The sequence below is a fragment of the Arachis duranensis genome, chromosome 4, assembly GCF_000817695.3.
Source record: "Arachis duranensis cultivar V14167 chromosome 4, aradu.V14167.gnm2.J7QH, whole genome shotgun sequence".
Classification (NCBI taxonomy): Eukaryota; Viridiplantae; Streptophyta; class Magnoliopsida; order Fabales; family Fabaceae; genus Arachis; species Arachis duranensis.
This window is the reverse complement of record NC_029775.3, coordinates 116086581-116105286: the sequence shown is the minus strand read 5'-3', so window position 1 is coordinate 116105286 and position 18706 is coordinate 116086581. Positions and strand designations below refer to the sequence as shown.

Here is an 18706-nt window from a genome sequence, read left to right as displayed (position 1 = left end):
TGTAACCATCCACACAAAAAAAAAAAACCATCAACTCTTCACATTATTTAAAAACACCACTACAATCTCAATAATAAAAATAAAAAATTCTAAACATGAAAGACATCCTATTTAATAATACGAAAAATTAATACTTCATCAACTCTTTTAGAAACATTACTTTAAAAATATTTGGACACGCACCTTTTTTTTCTCATATATTATGATCAAACCTAATTAGATCAGTCTTTTATTTGTTGTAACAAGCCTAATAGTTCAACTATAAAATACTCCATCTAATTATAATAATTGTTATATAAATTTTACTAAATAACTAACACTTAACCAGTCAACTATGAATTAATTTATCATTAATTAATAATTTTAATTTTTAAATTATTATTAATCAATAATTATTTAAATTTTAGTTTTTTAAAATATAAACTTAATAAATATTAACTATAATAATTTAAAATTAATTGGTTAAAAGTTATTTATTTATACTTTTTTATTATATTCTCGGGTTGTCAAGTTTCAAACTGTACTTATTGTACTGAGTCAAATGAACCAGCATGTTGAACTTCTTGGTTTGTCTTGTTACCAGCCTCCATTGCAAATATTGTTGAACCATCAATTTGGTACAACTTATTTTTTTATATTTATAAAAAAATGTTAATCCTATTATAATTAAAATTATGTGAGTTTAACTCGGGTTGGTTAGTTCATCAGATGAAAAATACTTCACGCTTGTAATATATCTTTTTTTACGTTCAGAAATGATTGTTTGGAGCTATAATGCACTAACATTGGTATGGATACGGGGATAAAACAAGATACGGAACATGCAGATACATAAATTTTAAAATTTTTATATGATACGAGAATACATATACATATAAAATATAAAGTATTTTTTAGATAAATCGTAATGATATTTTAATATTTTATTAATATTAAAATATAAATTAAAATTTTAATTATTTTTTATATTTTATTTTAATTATATCAAGTATTTAAAATTTTTTTAATAAATAATAATATATATTATATTTAAATTTATTTTAAAAATATATGTTAAGAAGAATAAGATTAAACACGCTAATACGTGATGGTATTTAAGTGTATTCAGACGTATTTAAAGAAAATTTTTCTATTTTTTATTAAAACATGGTTAGACACAGACACGCATATCAAATAAATATTGATAAGTATCGTATTCAAAATGTGTCTAACATATAAATACAATAACTCAACAAAGTGTCTGTATTTTATAAGTTTGGAGGGTAAATAATTTCAAATAGGTGATCTAAGATTTTTTTATTATATGTCTTATGCTAAAAGTCTTTTTACTATAGGCTGTTACGTCATAAAAATTCCGATAATAAAGATTAAATTATAGATTTTTAGGCCATCAAAGTTTCGATATAATGATATATGTTTAGGAGGACAATCTGAACATCTAATAATAAAAGTCTAATAAAAAAAACTCTTTTCAATAATTTAAATTATTAAGAACAAATTTTTTAGGAGTTTAATAAAAAAAATTTTATCTATCTTTTTATTTCCGCCGTATCTTTTGTTACACATTCTTCTTTTCTTATCCTACTATATTATAATATCATTTCTCTAAAAAATTTCGTTATGTATAATAGTGATAACATTGGAACTCATAAATCATATTAAAATTGAAATTATGTAAGTTTAATTCAATTTCAAAAACTAACTCATAAAATAAAAAAATATTTTATATTTGTAAATTATATAGAGACTTTATTTTTGATAGACTTACAACTTATAATAAATCCTAAATTTGATATATCTTTTGTCTCATTAGTGGTTATAAAAATATTTACAAATATAATAACCACCAAGGTGCATATGTATGTGGTCTAATGGTTATCACATATATACATTAGGTCTCTTAAACAAATGGTGGATATTTAATTCTTCACTTTTGCGAATGGAAAGTATTTTGTGGTCAGTCATATAATTAGCTCTTAACTACTAGAGGTCTAAAAGCATTATATTAATTAACGAAATGTTTGGGAGCTAATAAAAACTAATCCAAATTAGTTTAAAGTTGTTTTAGTTTATATTTATCAATTATCTCTAAAATAAATATATAATATTAAATATAATAAATATGTAATTTTAAATATTATATATATATAAAATATAGATATTAAATTAAATAAAATAATTTTAAATTATTATCTCCTTAGGATTACTCGTTAATTAATCACTGTTATTGGCCATCAATATCTCCTGAAAAAACACAAACAAAAAAGAGTATTACAAATAATTTATTAATATGAATGAAACTCCAATGCAACAAGGAAACGCTTAATTGGCTCACTTTTACGTTTAATTGCAGATTGATAAAACAACAATTATTAAAAAGAATATTATATTATTAGTATGAAATAAAACAGTATAACTTTTGTGAATTAATGAAAGAATGTGAAGAATTACTAGCAATAAAGAGAGTTAGAAGCCGGTAATATATAGAGTAGTATAAATACAACTAACGAAAGGCCCTTGTTTTAAATAGTATGGGCCATAGGGGGGTTGAAAAAGTTTGACCCAAAAAAAAGAGGAGACCTACACATGAATAGGAATTAGAATTGAGACAGAGAATATGGGTAACATTAGAGGTTGAGAATTCCCTAGTAGTTAAAGAAGACCGTCGCCAAGTTCCAATATATGGTATTTGTGGTACATATATATATCATATATGTATTAGTAATGGTAGGACATAGCAGCGTGGAAGAGAAAGAAAGATCTCAAAATCGTCGTTGTACAACATAAGATTGTGTTGGTTGTTGCTTGACAATTACTCCTCTTCCTTAGGGAGACCAAAAGTGTTATAGTATACCCTTTATGGTCCCATGCATGCATCCCATGCCTCTAATTTTAAAGCTTCCTAAGACCTGTCATCACCAAACAACACACATACATATAAATTCCAACGAGAATAATATATAGCGTGTGCAATTCACAATCTATTAATTCACAATTTATTAATTCATTCCATGCTCATATATATATGAATTATAACGAAGTAACAATCTTATATGAAAAAAAATTATAGGAAGTCGTCTTAATTCAACTTGGTTAAGTTAAAAATCAGTCAATAATTGAAATGAAAGGAACATTAAAAACAAAGATCTGAAACTCAAAATAATAAATAAAAAAAAAACTCAAGATATCGAAAAGTGAAACAAAATAAAACCAATTTAATGTGGTATACTTATTGTAGCCCAGTCAGAATTTGTAAAAGAAAGAAGTCTTAGATCAATGCATTTTTTAAATAGTATATACTTGTTGTAACTGTACCCTGTGACATATCTCAATATGCGTTTTATTGTCTTTCAATGATCTATTATAGGAGAGTACATAAATTGAGAGACTCTATTAACAAAGAAAGCAAAGTTAGGTTTAAAAATGGTTGAATATTGAAGTGCTTACAATTTCTCTATAATGCTTATTAGAATCATCAAAATATTCTGTACTATTGGAAGTTAATTTTAGGCTTGAGACCTAGGGATAGGTATGGGATTGGCAATATCTATTTTTGCCTTTTTCAATAATTCTTTAGCATATTTTTGTTGAGAGATTATGATCGAACTATCTGTAAGATAAGAAAAATCTAAACCAAGAAAATAACTAAGTTTACTAAATTACCTAGAATAGTCTTATTGCTTGGAAACTTAACTAAATATCATGTCTTACACCTATAACAGTATTGTTGCTTGAAATTAGCAATTATGTAACATAAATAATAATAGGGGACAGATTCATATCTGGTGTGGTGTTTTCAGTTGAAATAGGAGTTATGAATATAAAAGTCTACAGTTTACTTGAAACACTATTAGTTGATGGAATCTGATTAGAGCCAAACATAGATTTTTATGGAAAATCAATTTAATCAAAGATAACATGTCCAGAATAATGAATCTTACCTTCCTTTGTCATGCACTGATAATCTTTATAACTATTATCATAACCAAGAAACAAGCATTTTTCGATTTAGAGGCAAATTTGACCTTGTTATGTTATCCAAGATATAGAAACCAAACACAATCAAATATTTTTAGAGACTTATAATCTGAAAATTTACCAAATAGCACTTTAAATTGTGACTTAAACTCTAAGGCAAAACTAGCTATAACAAACTATTCTAACTAATGCTAAGTTTATTTGTCTGCTTAATCAAATATCAGGTGAAAATTTGAATCTTGTCTTATATATGCAATAACCTATTAATCAACTATGTTTCTTAAATGGAACTCAAATTCATGATAAATTAGTCATTGATCTGTCAAGTTAGAGAATTTTATAGGGTAAAAAAATAGAAATAAACTACTAAGTTATCTACATATGCAGATAAAAGAGATTCGATACATAATGATACAATAACTAAATTAGAACATAGGTAGGTGATGAATTTAATTTAGGGTTACACTAGATAAATACTACTTTCGGTGAACACAATTACACATCTTTTTCTTTTTTCTTTTTGCTATAGCTAGTAAGAAAAATATTAACATAACCTACAAAGGGAGATAATAACTTAAGAAAATTTGAAACACATGCTATATATATATAGGTGTTTTTATTTATTTTTTATTAGAATATATAAGAAAAAATGTCCGACAAGGATGCACAGATGCATAGAAAATGAATCACATTAGTCTATTCTTGATAAAGTTGATTATTGATCAAGATGTTGAAATTACTCTCTGGTTCGATGGATTTGATTTTGAAAGTAACCATAATAAAATTATAGTTATACTTATTATGGTTAACTAATGCAGTTTAGAGCCCCACTTTTTATGTTTTGTATTTTATAAAGAGAAATTTTCTTGCATTTTGTATTTACATATTGTTATGGTATAATAATTTGTACTCATTTATTGGAGTGTTTACATCACATGGTTATTAAATTAATCAATTTTATTTTTAAATTTTTGTGTTCGGAATTGAATTACATGATTTCTTTTGTATGTCATGACATGGATAATTTTTTAGAATTTTTTATTTAATAATTTGTGTTCTTGGTATATAATGTATTAAAGATATAATTATTGACGTGTCTTTTTTTATCAATTTAAATTTTTGAGAGAAATAATCTCATATGATATCAGAACTTCTTTTATTAAAAGATTTAAAATTGGATGTGATTTTCAAAAAAAAAAATCGGCACATAAGATAAAAAATAATAAATTTATAAAAAGTTTGCTATATTTAAAAAAAGTTCTTATATAAAGAAAAAATATTAGAAATATAATTATTTATATATTTTTTATTATTAATTAAAATTTTGAGAAAAATAATTTGATGACAGTATATAAAAAATTTATCAGAGGAATAAATTCTTGCCCAGGTCACCTTGTTGATCATGTCGCAATGTGACAAGTTGTTTTGTATTTGACCATTTTGTTTGAGGAGCTTCAATCATGCCTGGATTTCAATTATTATTTTGCATGGAAAAAAAAAATAACATTTGAAAAGATTGAAACCCTAGATACAAACATTGCAATTATTGAATAATGGCTTGGCCAGGGACATATCGTCGCTAGGTCCACAAAAGTACTATTGCTAAACTATAGCGTTGAATATCTTGTAATGTCATTCAATTTTATATATTTTGTAAATTCAAGAACAAAGTGGCTATCTAGCAATGCAATCCCATTTAATCAATAAGCAAAAGAATTGCTCATGTGAATTATATTGGGCAGATTGAAATTCTAGCATTGTTTTTATATTTGTTACATATAATCATGTATATCTATACATCTCAAATGATCAATTTAACCATTTTGTGGTAAGTAAATTCATGATATGGTATATAAAAACAAAAGACTAATAACACTTAAATCGATTCAAATAAAATTTTAGTCTCATTTAAATCCTCAACAAGTTTTCTTACCAAATATGTTCTCAACTTTTTATTGTTTTAATCAAATAAGTCATATGTCAACTTTTGAAAAAACTAAACAAATTAGTTTTTAATCTATTTAGTAAAAACATAAAAATACTATTTTTTTAAAATTTCAAATCAATTATTTTACACAAATAAACAATCTAATATGAAAATTAATTTATTTATGAAATAAAAATATATAAATTAATTTAATAATTAAAATTATTGAAACTAAAATATACTAAAAATTGCTAAAAATTATTTTTAAGTTTAGAAGAAAATATAAGTTTAAGTTGGGTTGTGAAATATATATTATTTATATATTATTATTTAGCATATCATTTAAATTATAAACTCTTATATTGTCTCAAATTAAAAGTCTTATCATTTTTATAAATACGAGGTAATTTTTATCTTTTGAGTTGGATTTAGAGTAAATTAAACCCATTTGAATACAACCCAAATTTTTGTGTGATGAGAAAACTACTTAGAATTATTCTCAACGTACAAATCATTTACATATACGCGTTATTATTTAATTGACTTTTCAATCAACACGTGAATATATAATTGCCTTTTCTAAAAAAATTTTATTTTCTTTTTTGAAGCATTTTCGATCTATGTTCCTTCTATTTCTGTGTTTTTCTTCGTTTATTCTCAGCGTTTTTTTTCGTTTTCCGCAATTTTTTTCGTTCTCTACGTTTTTAAAATCAAGTTTTGAAATCAATTTTGACCAGTTATTTTGTTATTAAAGATAATGAATTATTCAAATTCAGATTGTCAATTGAACCAAATCGAGGTAGACTATTATTTTGAATCCAATCAAGTGGCTGTTGTGTGGTTCAATTCTAGTTAATGTTTTTGTTAATAGTTTATGATTCAGTAGGTGAATAATGTTTTTGTTTGTGAAAATTGCTATTCATCATTGATTGTTTGAATCGAATGTAATATAGGAGTTCTGCATGAAAAATATATTTTTTGTGTATTTTTGCAGTAAATTTTCGGTGTAAAACTAAAATATTTATATGCATTGTTTAAGAATTTTCGGTGGATTTGTATTGATAAGTTCTGCATAATTTAAAACTTTTCATCTTCCTCTTCCCTCATCTTCTACTGCTTCTTCTTCTTCTTTTTCATTATCAGCACCATCTTCTTCTTCTTCTTTTTCTTATTCATCTTTTCCTTCTTATTTTACCTTCTCAAATTTCTTATTGTTTTAATTACTCTATTAACAAGAATGAAAAAAATAAATAAATAAATAAAGAAGAAGAAAAAATACATAATGTTGTAAAATTATTTGGAAGATGATGAACTTACATTCATTCAACTAAAAGAAAGAAATAAATAAGAAAAAAAAGAAAAAGAAAAAAATATAACATTAAAAGAAATATTTTTGTATATTTGCAACGAATTTCAGTGTATAACTAAGACATTTATGTGTATTACTTAAAATTTTCGGTGGATTTATACTAATAAATTCTGCATAATTCAAAACTATTCCTCTTCCTACTCTCTCATATTTGCTACTTCTTCTTCTTTTTTCATCATCATCATCACCGTCTTTTTCTTATTTTTATTTATCTTTCCTTTCTTATTTTACCTTATTAAGTTTTTTCTTATTTTACTCTCTTAACAAGAATAAAAACAAAAAAAAATCAAATAAAGAAGAAGAAGAGACACATAATGCTGCAAAATTACTTACAAGAGAATGAACTTACATTCATTCAACTAAAAAAAAGAAAGAAAGAAATAAGGAAAAGAAGAAGAAGAAGAAAATGCAACATTAGAGAAAATATTTTTGTGTAATTACAGCAAATTTCAGTGTAAAACCAAGATATTTATGTGTATTATTTAAGAATTTTCGGTAGATTTGTACTAATAAATTCTGCATATTTTAAAACTCTTCTTCTTCTTCCTCTTCATTTTTTGCTGTTTTTTCTTTTTAATCTTCTTATTTCATTTTTTCATAATTCTTTTTAGATTCAGTTTTGAAACTTCCTGCCTTTTTTTCGACGATTTTGAGAAATTTTTGAGAAATTTTGATCGTTGTTTAAATTTTAAGCGTTGTAGTTTTGATCAAGGGAAAAAAACTGTTTACGCTATTGAAGAATTGGAGAAGCGCGTGTTTACACGCAATATAAATTGAGGATTATTTTTATTGAGTTTTGGCCAATTTATATATACCAAAAAACTTATATGTGTAGCAGACCTGAATAACTTAGGGCTTGTTTGGGTGAGCTTCTAAGAAAAGATATTTTTTCGAGTTATCTTTTTTTAAAAAATCTTATAGAGAAGTAAAAGTAATTTTATAATTGGATATCTCATGTAAAAAGGTCTTTTATCTATCAATTATGTTTGGGTATAACAATATAAAAGTACTTTTTTGTTTATTTATTACATGAAAAACATCTTTTTTTTAAGGAAAAAAGATCTTTTAAAAAAAGATGTAAATTACAGCTTCTCAAAAAAAATCTTTTTTTTATTTTACTAGTGTTTTTACTTTTACTACTAGAAATTTGCCAAACACGTTAAAAAATAAAAAAGATCTTTTTTCATTGAAAAAAGATCTTTTTTTAACAAAATAATGGCGCCCAAACATGCACTTAATATTAATTCTTTAATTTAACTCGAGTACTACATAAGAAATTAAATAGACTTAATTAATTTATTTTAAAAAACTAACTCAAGAAATAAAGATAGACTCATACCTATAAAAATGATCAGAATTTTAATTTTAGGCAACATGAAATTGATATAAAGTTTTTGAATAATTAATCTGATGACACATCTAGATATAGTTTTGTTGAAGGTGATTCATTTTCCTCTCTATATTCTCTCTTGTTTTAGATTAAAATGCACTAAAAACACCCGACTTGTACTCAACTCTTCTAATAATAGACCTACGTGAGAGTATAATATATAATAGTACTCATCCATATAAGATTAAACTAATTATTATTATTACTAAAGACACTTATCCCATCCGAAAAATTGTTGTTATGATGTACATGATAGTGTGAATATAGGGAGTTGGGGTGATAGTAACGTATATAGAGTTGATAATTATATTTGTTGATTGGAAGATAAGCATGGTGTTCTTCTAACCTTGTCCTTAGCACTGACATTAAATGATTATAGAGTTGAAAACAAGTTAAAAATTAGTCCTGAAAAAAAAATAATGATAACAATAAGGAAGAACAGTTTTGGCACCTGAAAGCTAAGCCTGTGTTTTCTAAATTATTTTCTATGTAGATATTCTTAATTAAACAACACATTATTATATATATAACTCATACCAATCCAACAAACAAATTATAAATTTGAGTAGATGACTCACGTGATCTTCCACGTGACCTCTCTTGACACATGTCGCATGATCTGGAGCTGTCCGATCCTAAATTCTTGATGATAAAAATAAAGTGATAAATAAATCATTAAAAATTTATATTTCAAACAAATTAATTTAAAAAAAATATTAATAACATTTTTTACAATAGTAAATATAAATAAATTATTTTAAATTAAAATCTTTTACTTTAATTATAGAACTTAATTTAAAATTAATGTATTTATTTTTATCTTAAAAATTTTTATTATTATTTTTTTAAAAAAACTAACCTGTTAAATCGTCAGGTTTATCTGTGGTAAAAAGCTGGAACCATGGAGGGTATTATTGTCCGAACAGAAAAAGTGAGCACCTACTTTCCCGGTACGGTTTTCCGGACCATGTTTCTCTTGTCCTAAGCTAATGGAGCATATACGACGCCGTTTTGTTGCCACGTTCCGTTTCAATAACCGTAATGCCGACAAAGATAACTTTCTTTATTACACGTAATATCTATGAATTTAGACTCCAACACCTTTTTTATTCGAATTGGAAAGAAAAGTATACAAATACAAATTCATTGCGTACTCTTTTTATTAACAAATAGCTAATTTCTGAATGTTTAAGGAAAATTATTGTACTTTGAAATTATTAGCGGACATTTTTTTCTGAAATTAAATCAGTGGATTGGACAAATATGGTATTACCATATTATTGATTATTTAATTTTAGATTAAAATTATTTCTTCAAAATCTAAATCGTATAAAAAGCATCTATACTTTTTTTTAATTTTACCGCACTACCCATACCAATTAAGGATATTAATATTAATTAATATATTCTGACAAAAAATTTCAATATAACTAATAATTTAATTTAATTTTTTTTTAATTTTTTTTACTCATAAGTCATAACATCTAAATAAATACCATCATATTAATAAAAATGATTACTTTCAAATACATGTAAATAATTATCCGAACAAAAAAGAAACGATTGAATGATGTCACTACCTAAAAAAAAACTCTAAAACTGAACTTCATTTTTCAAATAAACATTTTTCCACTTTAATAATTTTATCAAGTATCTTATCATAATTCATAACCTTTTGCTTTTAAGGTTCCACGTATCATTTAGTTGCATGCAGGCTCCTTTTTGGTGAAAATTTACGGAATCCGCCACTATTGCCTAGCTAACGACGACGTTTCATTCCAGCTAGATTTCAGGGTCATTTGGTCTTGTTACTTGAAAATCGAAATCATTCATATGAGCCAGTTTAATCAAGTATTTAGTTGATAATGCTTTTTGCTTAGCAGAATCATATAGCATCCTTAACCACAGGGTTTAAAAAACAGAAAACCCTAAAAAGAGTATAATTGTTGTGGGGACAAAAAAATAATATAAAAGTATTATGGGCCCAGGTATATATGTTTAAAATTGATTTTGATTGTGTGATTGAATTGTAGACAAAAGTAAATAATTTGTTATGGGTAAAAAATTATTTTTAATAAAGATAAAAAATACGAGTCGACATCAACATAATTAACAAAATTTTTGTTTCTAACAAATTTTCAATGTTTATATTTCTATATTGTATATTTTACATATGGAGGATTTTTTTGTTAAATTCTAAATTATTGATTTTTTTTAGAATGTTAAAATATCGAGACAAATTATAAAATTAGAAATTTTTTTTATAAAAAATCAGTACATGAGATTTTTTAAAAATTAAATTAGAAATCGCAATAGCTAGGTGGGATTTTCGCATTGTACCATACACATGTAAAACACAAAAAACACACATTTTTTTATAAAACACCAGATTTACTCTCAAAAAAAAATAATTTGCCTCCTTTTAACCCATTTTTGGTCCATGTAAAATATTTTAGTTTGATGGGTCAAAGGAATAATAGTAAGATTTAGGTAATAATTTTTGTAATAGAAAAATGGAATTCAAAAAATTTTTGATGTGAATGATTTTACTGTGAAAGCTGACCCGTCCCGTCCTTCCCTACTGCAACACTTGACAAATTAAGATAGGTTACAGTCCATTGCCTCAGAATTGCAGGCCATTCTAATTTCATGCTAACATCAAAATTAACCCCATCCATCCGAGTCAACTCACCGAGTCTTCATTAAAAATACTTGTGATTGAAGCAAAATGACTCAACTGAAATTTGGGACCCCATTTTATGGTGGAGTCAAAATCAAATTCCCAAGATTAAATATATAAAAATGGAGGAAGAGAATTACCATTACTAATGAATCCTATATAGTATAGTGTGATATAGTAGTAATAAGTAACAGTTGTATAGGGTCATAATAATAATTCCAATACAACAAAGGGGGTATATTTATTACTCACATCTAACCTCAAAGTAGGGTCAACAACTTAACCATGGATTAGAACCAGGGTTAAATACCCAAAGCTGGTTAAGAACAACCCACAACCACATAACCCAAGATTTTTTTATTATCAACAGTCCCTCACCCCTTGCCCCTTTCTCTCTCTCCCTCTCTCACAGAAACAACCACCACTAAAAATAAACCTTCCTCCACCTCCACCACCGCCGCCACCGCCACCGCCACCACCACCAAAAATAAAAAACTAACCTTTTTCTTTTCAGCTGCCTCTCTTTGTTCACTTGCTCTTGTTGATAGCCCAAAAAATGATGTATAATTCCCAAACACATATAAAACAGTAGCATAGTGAGAAAGGGTTCAAACTTGAAATTGAATTGAATTTTGATGGAGTGTGATGATATCTCTAACCTAAATAGCTAGCTAGCTAGAAGCAGCAGAAGCAGCAGCAAACCCATCCATCATCACAAGAAATTAAAAAAGCTTAGCTTTTAAAACTTTGTTTGTTATTTTAATATTATCTTGTTTTAATTTTCGTTGTTGTTGTTAGGACCCTAGATGTTAGAGCCATGGACATAGCAGCACAAACAACAATCAACAACAACAACAACATCAACAATAGTAGCACTACTCCAACAAAATCATCACCACCAACTGAAGAACATGAAACTGAAACACCAACTAGGATTATTCAAAACACTACTACTACTACTACAACCATACCCAACACACCAACACCATCAAAGGCTTTAACTTTCTCAAATGGGGTTCTAAAACGCCACCACCCTCACCATATCTCCGCCGCCAACCACCACCACCAACTCGTTGTATACAAGGAATGCTTGAAGAACCACGCCGCCGCTCTCGGCGGCCACGCGCTCGACGGCTGTGGGGAATTCATGCCCGCACCCACCGCCACCGCCGGCGACCCTACATCCATCAAGTGCGCCGCCTGCGGCTGCCACAGGAACTTCCACCGCCGTGAGCCAGAGGACCCGCTTGCGTCTCCGCCGCCGATCTCCTCCGCTTACTATCACCACCCGTCCGCAGCACCTCACATGCTACTTGCCCTCTCCGGCGCTGGCATCGCGGCGCCGCCGGAGAGCACCGCGGCACCAATTTCCGCCGCCGCAGCTTTAGCGTCTCCGAGGAAGAGGTTCAGGACGAAGTTCAGCCAGGAGCAGAAGGAGAAGATGCACAAGTTCGCAGAGCGTGTTGGGTGGAAGATGCAGAAGAGAGACGATGATTTGGTTCATGAGTTCTGCAGCGAGGTTGGCGTTGATCGTGGTGTTCTCAAAGTTTGGATGCATAACAACAAGAACAATCTCGCTAAGAAAGAGAGTAATGGCGCTGCTGTTACCACCATTAACGGTGGTGTTGGTGTTCTTGGTAGTGGTGGTGGTAGCAGAAGCATTATTATGGAGGAAGATCCTAATAACAACAACAATGGTAATGGTGTTGGTGTTGGTGTTAATGGCGGTGCTAATGGTTCTTCTTCTTCTTCTTAATCCTACTCTTTCTTCATTTCATGGCAGCAGAAAGATGATCATAGGAAGAGAGCGAGAGAATTAAATAATATATAATATGTTCTTAGAGGTAGATTAAGGATATATTAATGGCACGGTACCTTAATTAATTGCTAGTTCTATTTTTGCCCCTTCTCTATCTTTTGTTATTAATTGTTTAGTTATATATTAATGATGAATGATGCTATATGTTAATTTAATTGATGCATGTAGATAGTATGTGTTTATTATTAATTTGAAGGAATTAGGAGAATGGAGAAAATGAAAGTGTTTGCTGGGAATTCTGCTTAGTAATAATGATTTTTGTGTTGATGTCCGAGAGAAAGAGGCAGAAAGTGTTGCTGTTTTGAAGGCTTTATTATGTGTTACTCTTGTTATTTCATATGGGTCTACACTATTCCCTCCTTATGGTCCCATTCTCTATCAATTTAATTTAAATTCATATTCTACACTATGCTTGATTTCTGAGTTTGATGAGTTCAATATGCAGCATGCATTATTATTATTATGGTGCTGTAGCAATGGTACGTATGATCTTGGCTAATCCCAATTATTTTAAGATAATAATCCATCTCCACGTGAAAGTGTAATCTAATTATCCAATTTGATTGTGTTGTTTGGGAATTGGGAAATGGTTTTAGCCACTTTCCTTTTAAGGAAGTGGTTCTCTTTCTTGGTAAATAAAAAAAAAGATAAAGATGTATTTGCCAAAATATTGAAATAATAAAGATGATGACGAGAGAGAAAGAGAGAGTACTGTCTTGTCTTCCGCACTTATTGAACGTTATGGGTGTGTTTTGTTTTCCATCATTATATTCACATAATTTATTTCTTTTCTTTATTTTTTTATTTTTTTCTAGGGTCCACACCCTATGCCTGCCTGTGTCTTCTTTTCCATCATTCCATAATCAGTTTAATCAAAATTGCCCATCATATATACAAATATTTACTTATATTCGGTTCTTCTTTTATAACTTATTTTGAAAAATTTTGAAAAATTAATTTGAAAGCCAGCCAAATGAATTCATTGTTTGTACCTCCTTCCTATGGATTTCAAAATGCCAAAATTGAAGTAACTCTAATTTGGCTGGAGTAGTAGAAATAATATAAAGTTTGATAATATCAATTATTATTTTTATTAATTCTGTATAGATTGAATTATTTAAACAATTATGATACTTATATACAAAAAAGTCATTATTTAGTTTTTTTTTACTGAAGACAGGAAGACTAGAACTCACAACTTCTTAAATAAATATAGAAAATTATGTCATTTGAGTTATAGTTCATTGGCATAATCATTATTTAGTTATTGTATACAAAATATATATTTCGTATCTCATAATTTAAATAAGTTTGATTATCTGTCTGTTAGACAATTTTGATTATTCTGGCTGATGGTTGATTATTTAATTAAAAAATATGCAAATTAACATGTATAAATATAGGGAATTATTAGATAAAAATGACTAAAACGTTTTTTTAAAGATATTTTTTATAATTAAAATTCAATACATATAATTGATTAAATTGTGTTATTTTTGTCAAAATTAGATTAGATAAATTGATTTGTCAAAAAATTAATGAACTAAATCTTAAATCGGTCTAAATATTTTTTTTATAAAAAATAACTACAATATTCTTATTATAAAAAATAATTATAATACTTTTATTATAGAAAATAACTAAAATACTCTTAGTCATTTTTTACAATAAGAATATTGTAGTTATTTTCTATAAAAAATATTAACTTAGATTAGTTTAAGATTTGGTTCAACAATTTTTCGACTAAATCGAGTTGTTCAATTTAATTATGACAGGAATAACATGGTTTAATCGATTATATATGTTAAATTTTAATTGCTAAAAAATATCTTTAAAAAAATACAATCCAAGTGTCTTTATTTAAGTAGTTTTCATAGATATATACAAATATATGAGGATTGATTTGATAATTTATTTGGTAAAAAACCCAAATGAGCCAAGGGGAGCTCACTTTAATCGAAATCAGCCAAATCAAAGTTTGATACCTCAATCCACCAGAACTCATTTTTATATAATTTGAATCAATAGGACTCGAATTAGATTTCCACGTAATTCGAATTGAATCAATTCGAATTACTTTCAAGAACTGTTCCAAGGTAATTCGAATCAATAAGAATCGAATTATCATGCAAAAATCCTTAGTAATTCGAAACGACTAGGTTCGAATTATTATAGTGTAGTTCGAAATATATCAATTCGAATTAGCTTGAGAAGGATACATGAGTGGAGTTCGAATCATATTGATTCGAATTAGTTGGGCTTGGTGACCATAAGTAATTCGAATCTACTTGATTCGAATTACAAGGGTTTCGGCTATATAAGGAGTTCGAACCAAGTTCATTCGAAGAAACCCTCACCAACACCAGCCGGTGTGGGACACTGCACTTCGGTGGGAAGATGTTCCCCATATCAAACCTCGTCTCCAACATTGCCGCTCAGATCAACGGCAAACGATGGGGAGGGAACAGGCTGCATCGGTGGCTCATACACAGGAACGGAGGATGAAGCAACCGCAGGTCTCGAGCTCGAGCCGACAACCGTGGCTATAGTATTGGCATTCTGGTTCGAACTACCCGAGTTAGATACCACATCAACCAACTTTGCCAACAACTCTGGTGTCCTTACCTCGGGAAACTGCCTGCGACAAAGAAACATAACCTGCAAGTCCTCATCACTCCCGATCGTGAAACAATCGTACTTCACGGTATCATGGAGCACCGTGATTGGGATGCGATAGAAAAACTTCTTAACCCTTTTAACTCCTTCCAGACCAAGCTTCTCCAGCACAGAGCTAACGAGAGCATTGTAGGTGGTTGTTGGCCTCACGATAATACATAGGGGATCCTTATCAGTGAACTTCACGCCGGACCGAGTTTTCCTCTTAATCGACCATCTGTGATGTACCAGCACTAGAAAACTATCCTCACTAGCCATCTCACCTCTTTGTTGAGAGCAACGTTAGTTCACAGCATATATATAGAGCTCCGGTTCATTGTAATTCGAATCAACTACATTCGCACTATATATATATAATTCGAATCAAATGAATTCGAATTACATCTCCTTGCTAATTCGAAGTAATACGTTTCGAATTATTTGGACATTCAACCTATCTTAGTAATTCGAATTAATATAATTCGAATTACTCTAACCTAATTCGAAACAAGTTGTTTCGAACTACTTGGTAGTCATCCATGGTTGTAATTCGAATTAAGATACCTCGAACTACATTGGAGTTTAATTCAAAACGAGTCAATTCGAATTATATAATAATTTGCTTCTGGTTGAATGGTGTCTAGGAATTCAGTTTGGCTGATTTCCGTAAATTTTTCACTCCCATGCCTTAATCACGTTTTTTACCCTATTTTTAGCGTATATGAAAATTTTTTGTTATTTTAATAAATGGTATACACCAAACTTAATTTAATATATTTAAGGGAATTTATGAGTAAAATTTGAAGAAAATTGAGTCTTTAATAATAGAATGGGGTACTTATGATGGGGGGTGGGACCCTAAATTCTGAGGGGGTACCCTTATGGTTCTGGTAACCAGCAAGTGATGGGCTGGTGCTTGGTCCCTTAAAAACAGGGGTTATTGGTGCATTATGTGATGGATTTTTGTCAATTATTCCCACTAAACACAACAGTAACACACTGTGTGGGGAGAAAATAAAACTTGATCTTTGAATTCAAATGCTTTGCACTTAATAATAATTGTTTATGAAAGTGATTTGGGAGTGCAACTCAGCCTTACTATTATTGACGGCAAAAACTGTTGAAAATAACTTTGCCTATTTTATATTCTAATAATTAAGGAGTTAATTTGTCATGAACTTTACTAGCTTTTAATTTGCAAGTTGGGTTTTCGTTATCATGAAATTAGGGATAATACTTCTACATATATAGATGCATGGTATTCTCTCTGGAATTTGCTAACTATTTTCTTGATCTGAGTTTGAAGAGTGCCTTATGCTTTTCTATTATGGTGTGCTATTGCACTAGTAATAATCAATTAGGTGGTTTTGCTTGTCTTTTGGAAATAAAATAAATAAATAAAAATGAATTTTTTTATGATCTTTTGTAATTGCATATTGGTTATAATTAATTAGTTGAATTTTTGCACAATTCTTCATGCTATATATTATAGGAAATATTTTTAGTGTTTATGGTGTATGATAATCTGTTGATTTTAGTGGTTGTTTTTAATTATGTATATATTTTATAATAATTTTATAATTCACATCAGCGATTAAAATTATTAAGTTATCATACACAATGAAACACCTTAAATACTTGATCCAATTAGTTTGTATTACACTATTACTAGATCTGTTATATATTAGTTGAGAATTAACGACTAATTTCTAATTTTGTTGAAATTCATTTTTAAATGGGTAAAAAATTTATGTTAGATGTATAAGTATTTATGTAATTGTATTCAAGATAATAATGACAAATTAGACTAAAAAAAATGTTGCACATACACTACTCTTGAATATTGAACTAAAAACAACAAAACATTTAAAAAATTCAAATAACTATCATTTATATTGTACAGACTTCATGCTTAAAATATTTGTCATCTTCTTCCTAAATTTATATAATTAATTAGATGCTTGCGTACGAAGCTAACTTTACATAATCATGCAAAAAAAACTGAGTAGCTAATCTCATAATAATAAGTACAGTATTGGAAAATCACTCACAACAGATAAATAATTATTCTTTTCATATATATGTAGAAAAATAAATTAAAGTATGATGACGATTATATATAATTAAATTAATGATAATAACATGACTCAATATTCAACATTAATAAATTAATAATGTGACTAAATGGTCAAATAGATAATCATAAAACTATGGAAGAATAATCAATCTTATTAGCTTAATTTCTAATAATTTTCCTTTGATTAAAACTAGAAGCAGCCAATAATATGTTTGACGGTGCAACAATTCTTCTTATTACTCCTCCTGTCTTTATCAACCGTTTATTAAGAATTCATAGAAACGTGGGCAAATAATATTTTAAATTTTAATTTAATCTATCTGGGTCAATAAAAACAATTAACATTCCTGTTGAACAAAATTCTAAAACATTCCCTTTGAACTAAAATTTTAAGAAGCTGTCAATTCAAAAAGCACATTTTATTATTTTGTACACATATATAAATAGCTGATGAAAAGTTTAATTTAATTTGTCCATAATAATGTCTCAAAACCGCGTATTGAGACATCATTATCATAAGATTACTCTGTCCTTTTTAGCTTTTGGTTGGTGATTAAGAAGATAATGGATATGTGGTGAGGTGCACTTATCTTTAATGATAATCATAATACAATGTTACGTTGCTTAATATGGGAGCTAACTTAATTTTTATAGGGTCAATAATAAAGTAAACCAAATAGGGTTAACACATAGGCTACTTTTCTGTCCCTACCTAAAAAAATTACTCTCTGCCAAGTTGATGTGACATTCTAATAATAATTCCTAAATTACATGATTAGATGGATGAACTTTTTTCTTCTAATTAACTTAA

The 18706-nt window shown here is 28.2% G+C and overlaps 1 protein-coding gene across 1 annotated transcript; it reads left to right on the top strand.

Moving 5' to 3' along the window:
• Positions 1 to 11692: 11692 nt before the first annotated feature.
• Positions 11693 to 13313, top strand: LOC107486720 (zinc-finger homeodomain protein 10). The gene has a single exon (XM_016107282.3). It carries the CDS (start codon positions 12162 to 12164, stop codon positions 13098 to 13100), a length of 939 nt encoding a protein of 312 aa, XP_015962768.1. The 5' UTR covers positions 11693 to 12161; the 3' UTR covers positions 13101 to 13313.
• Positions 13314 to 18706: the final 5393 nt, after the last annotated feature.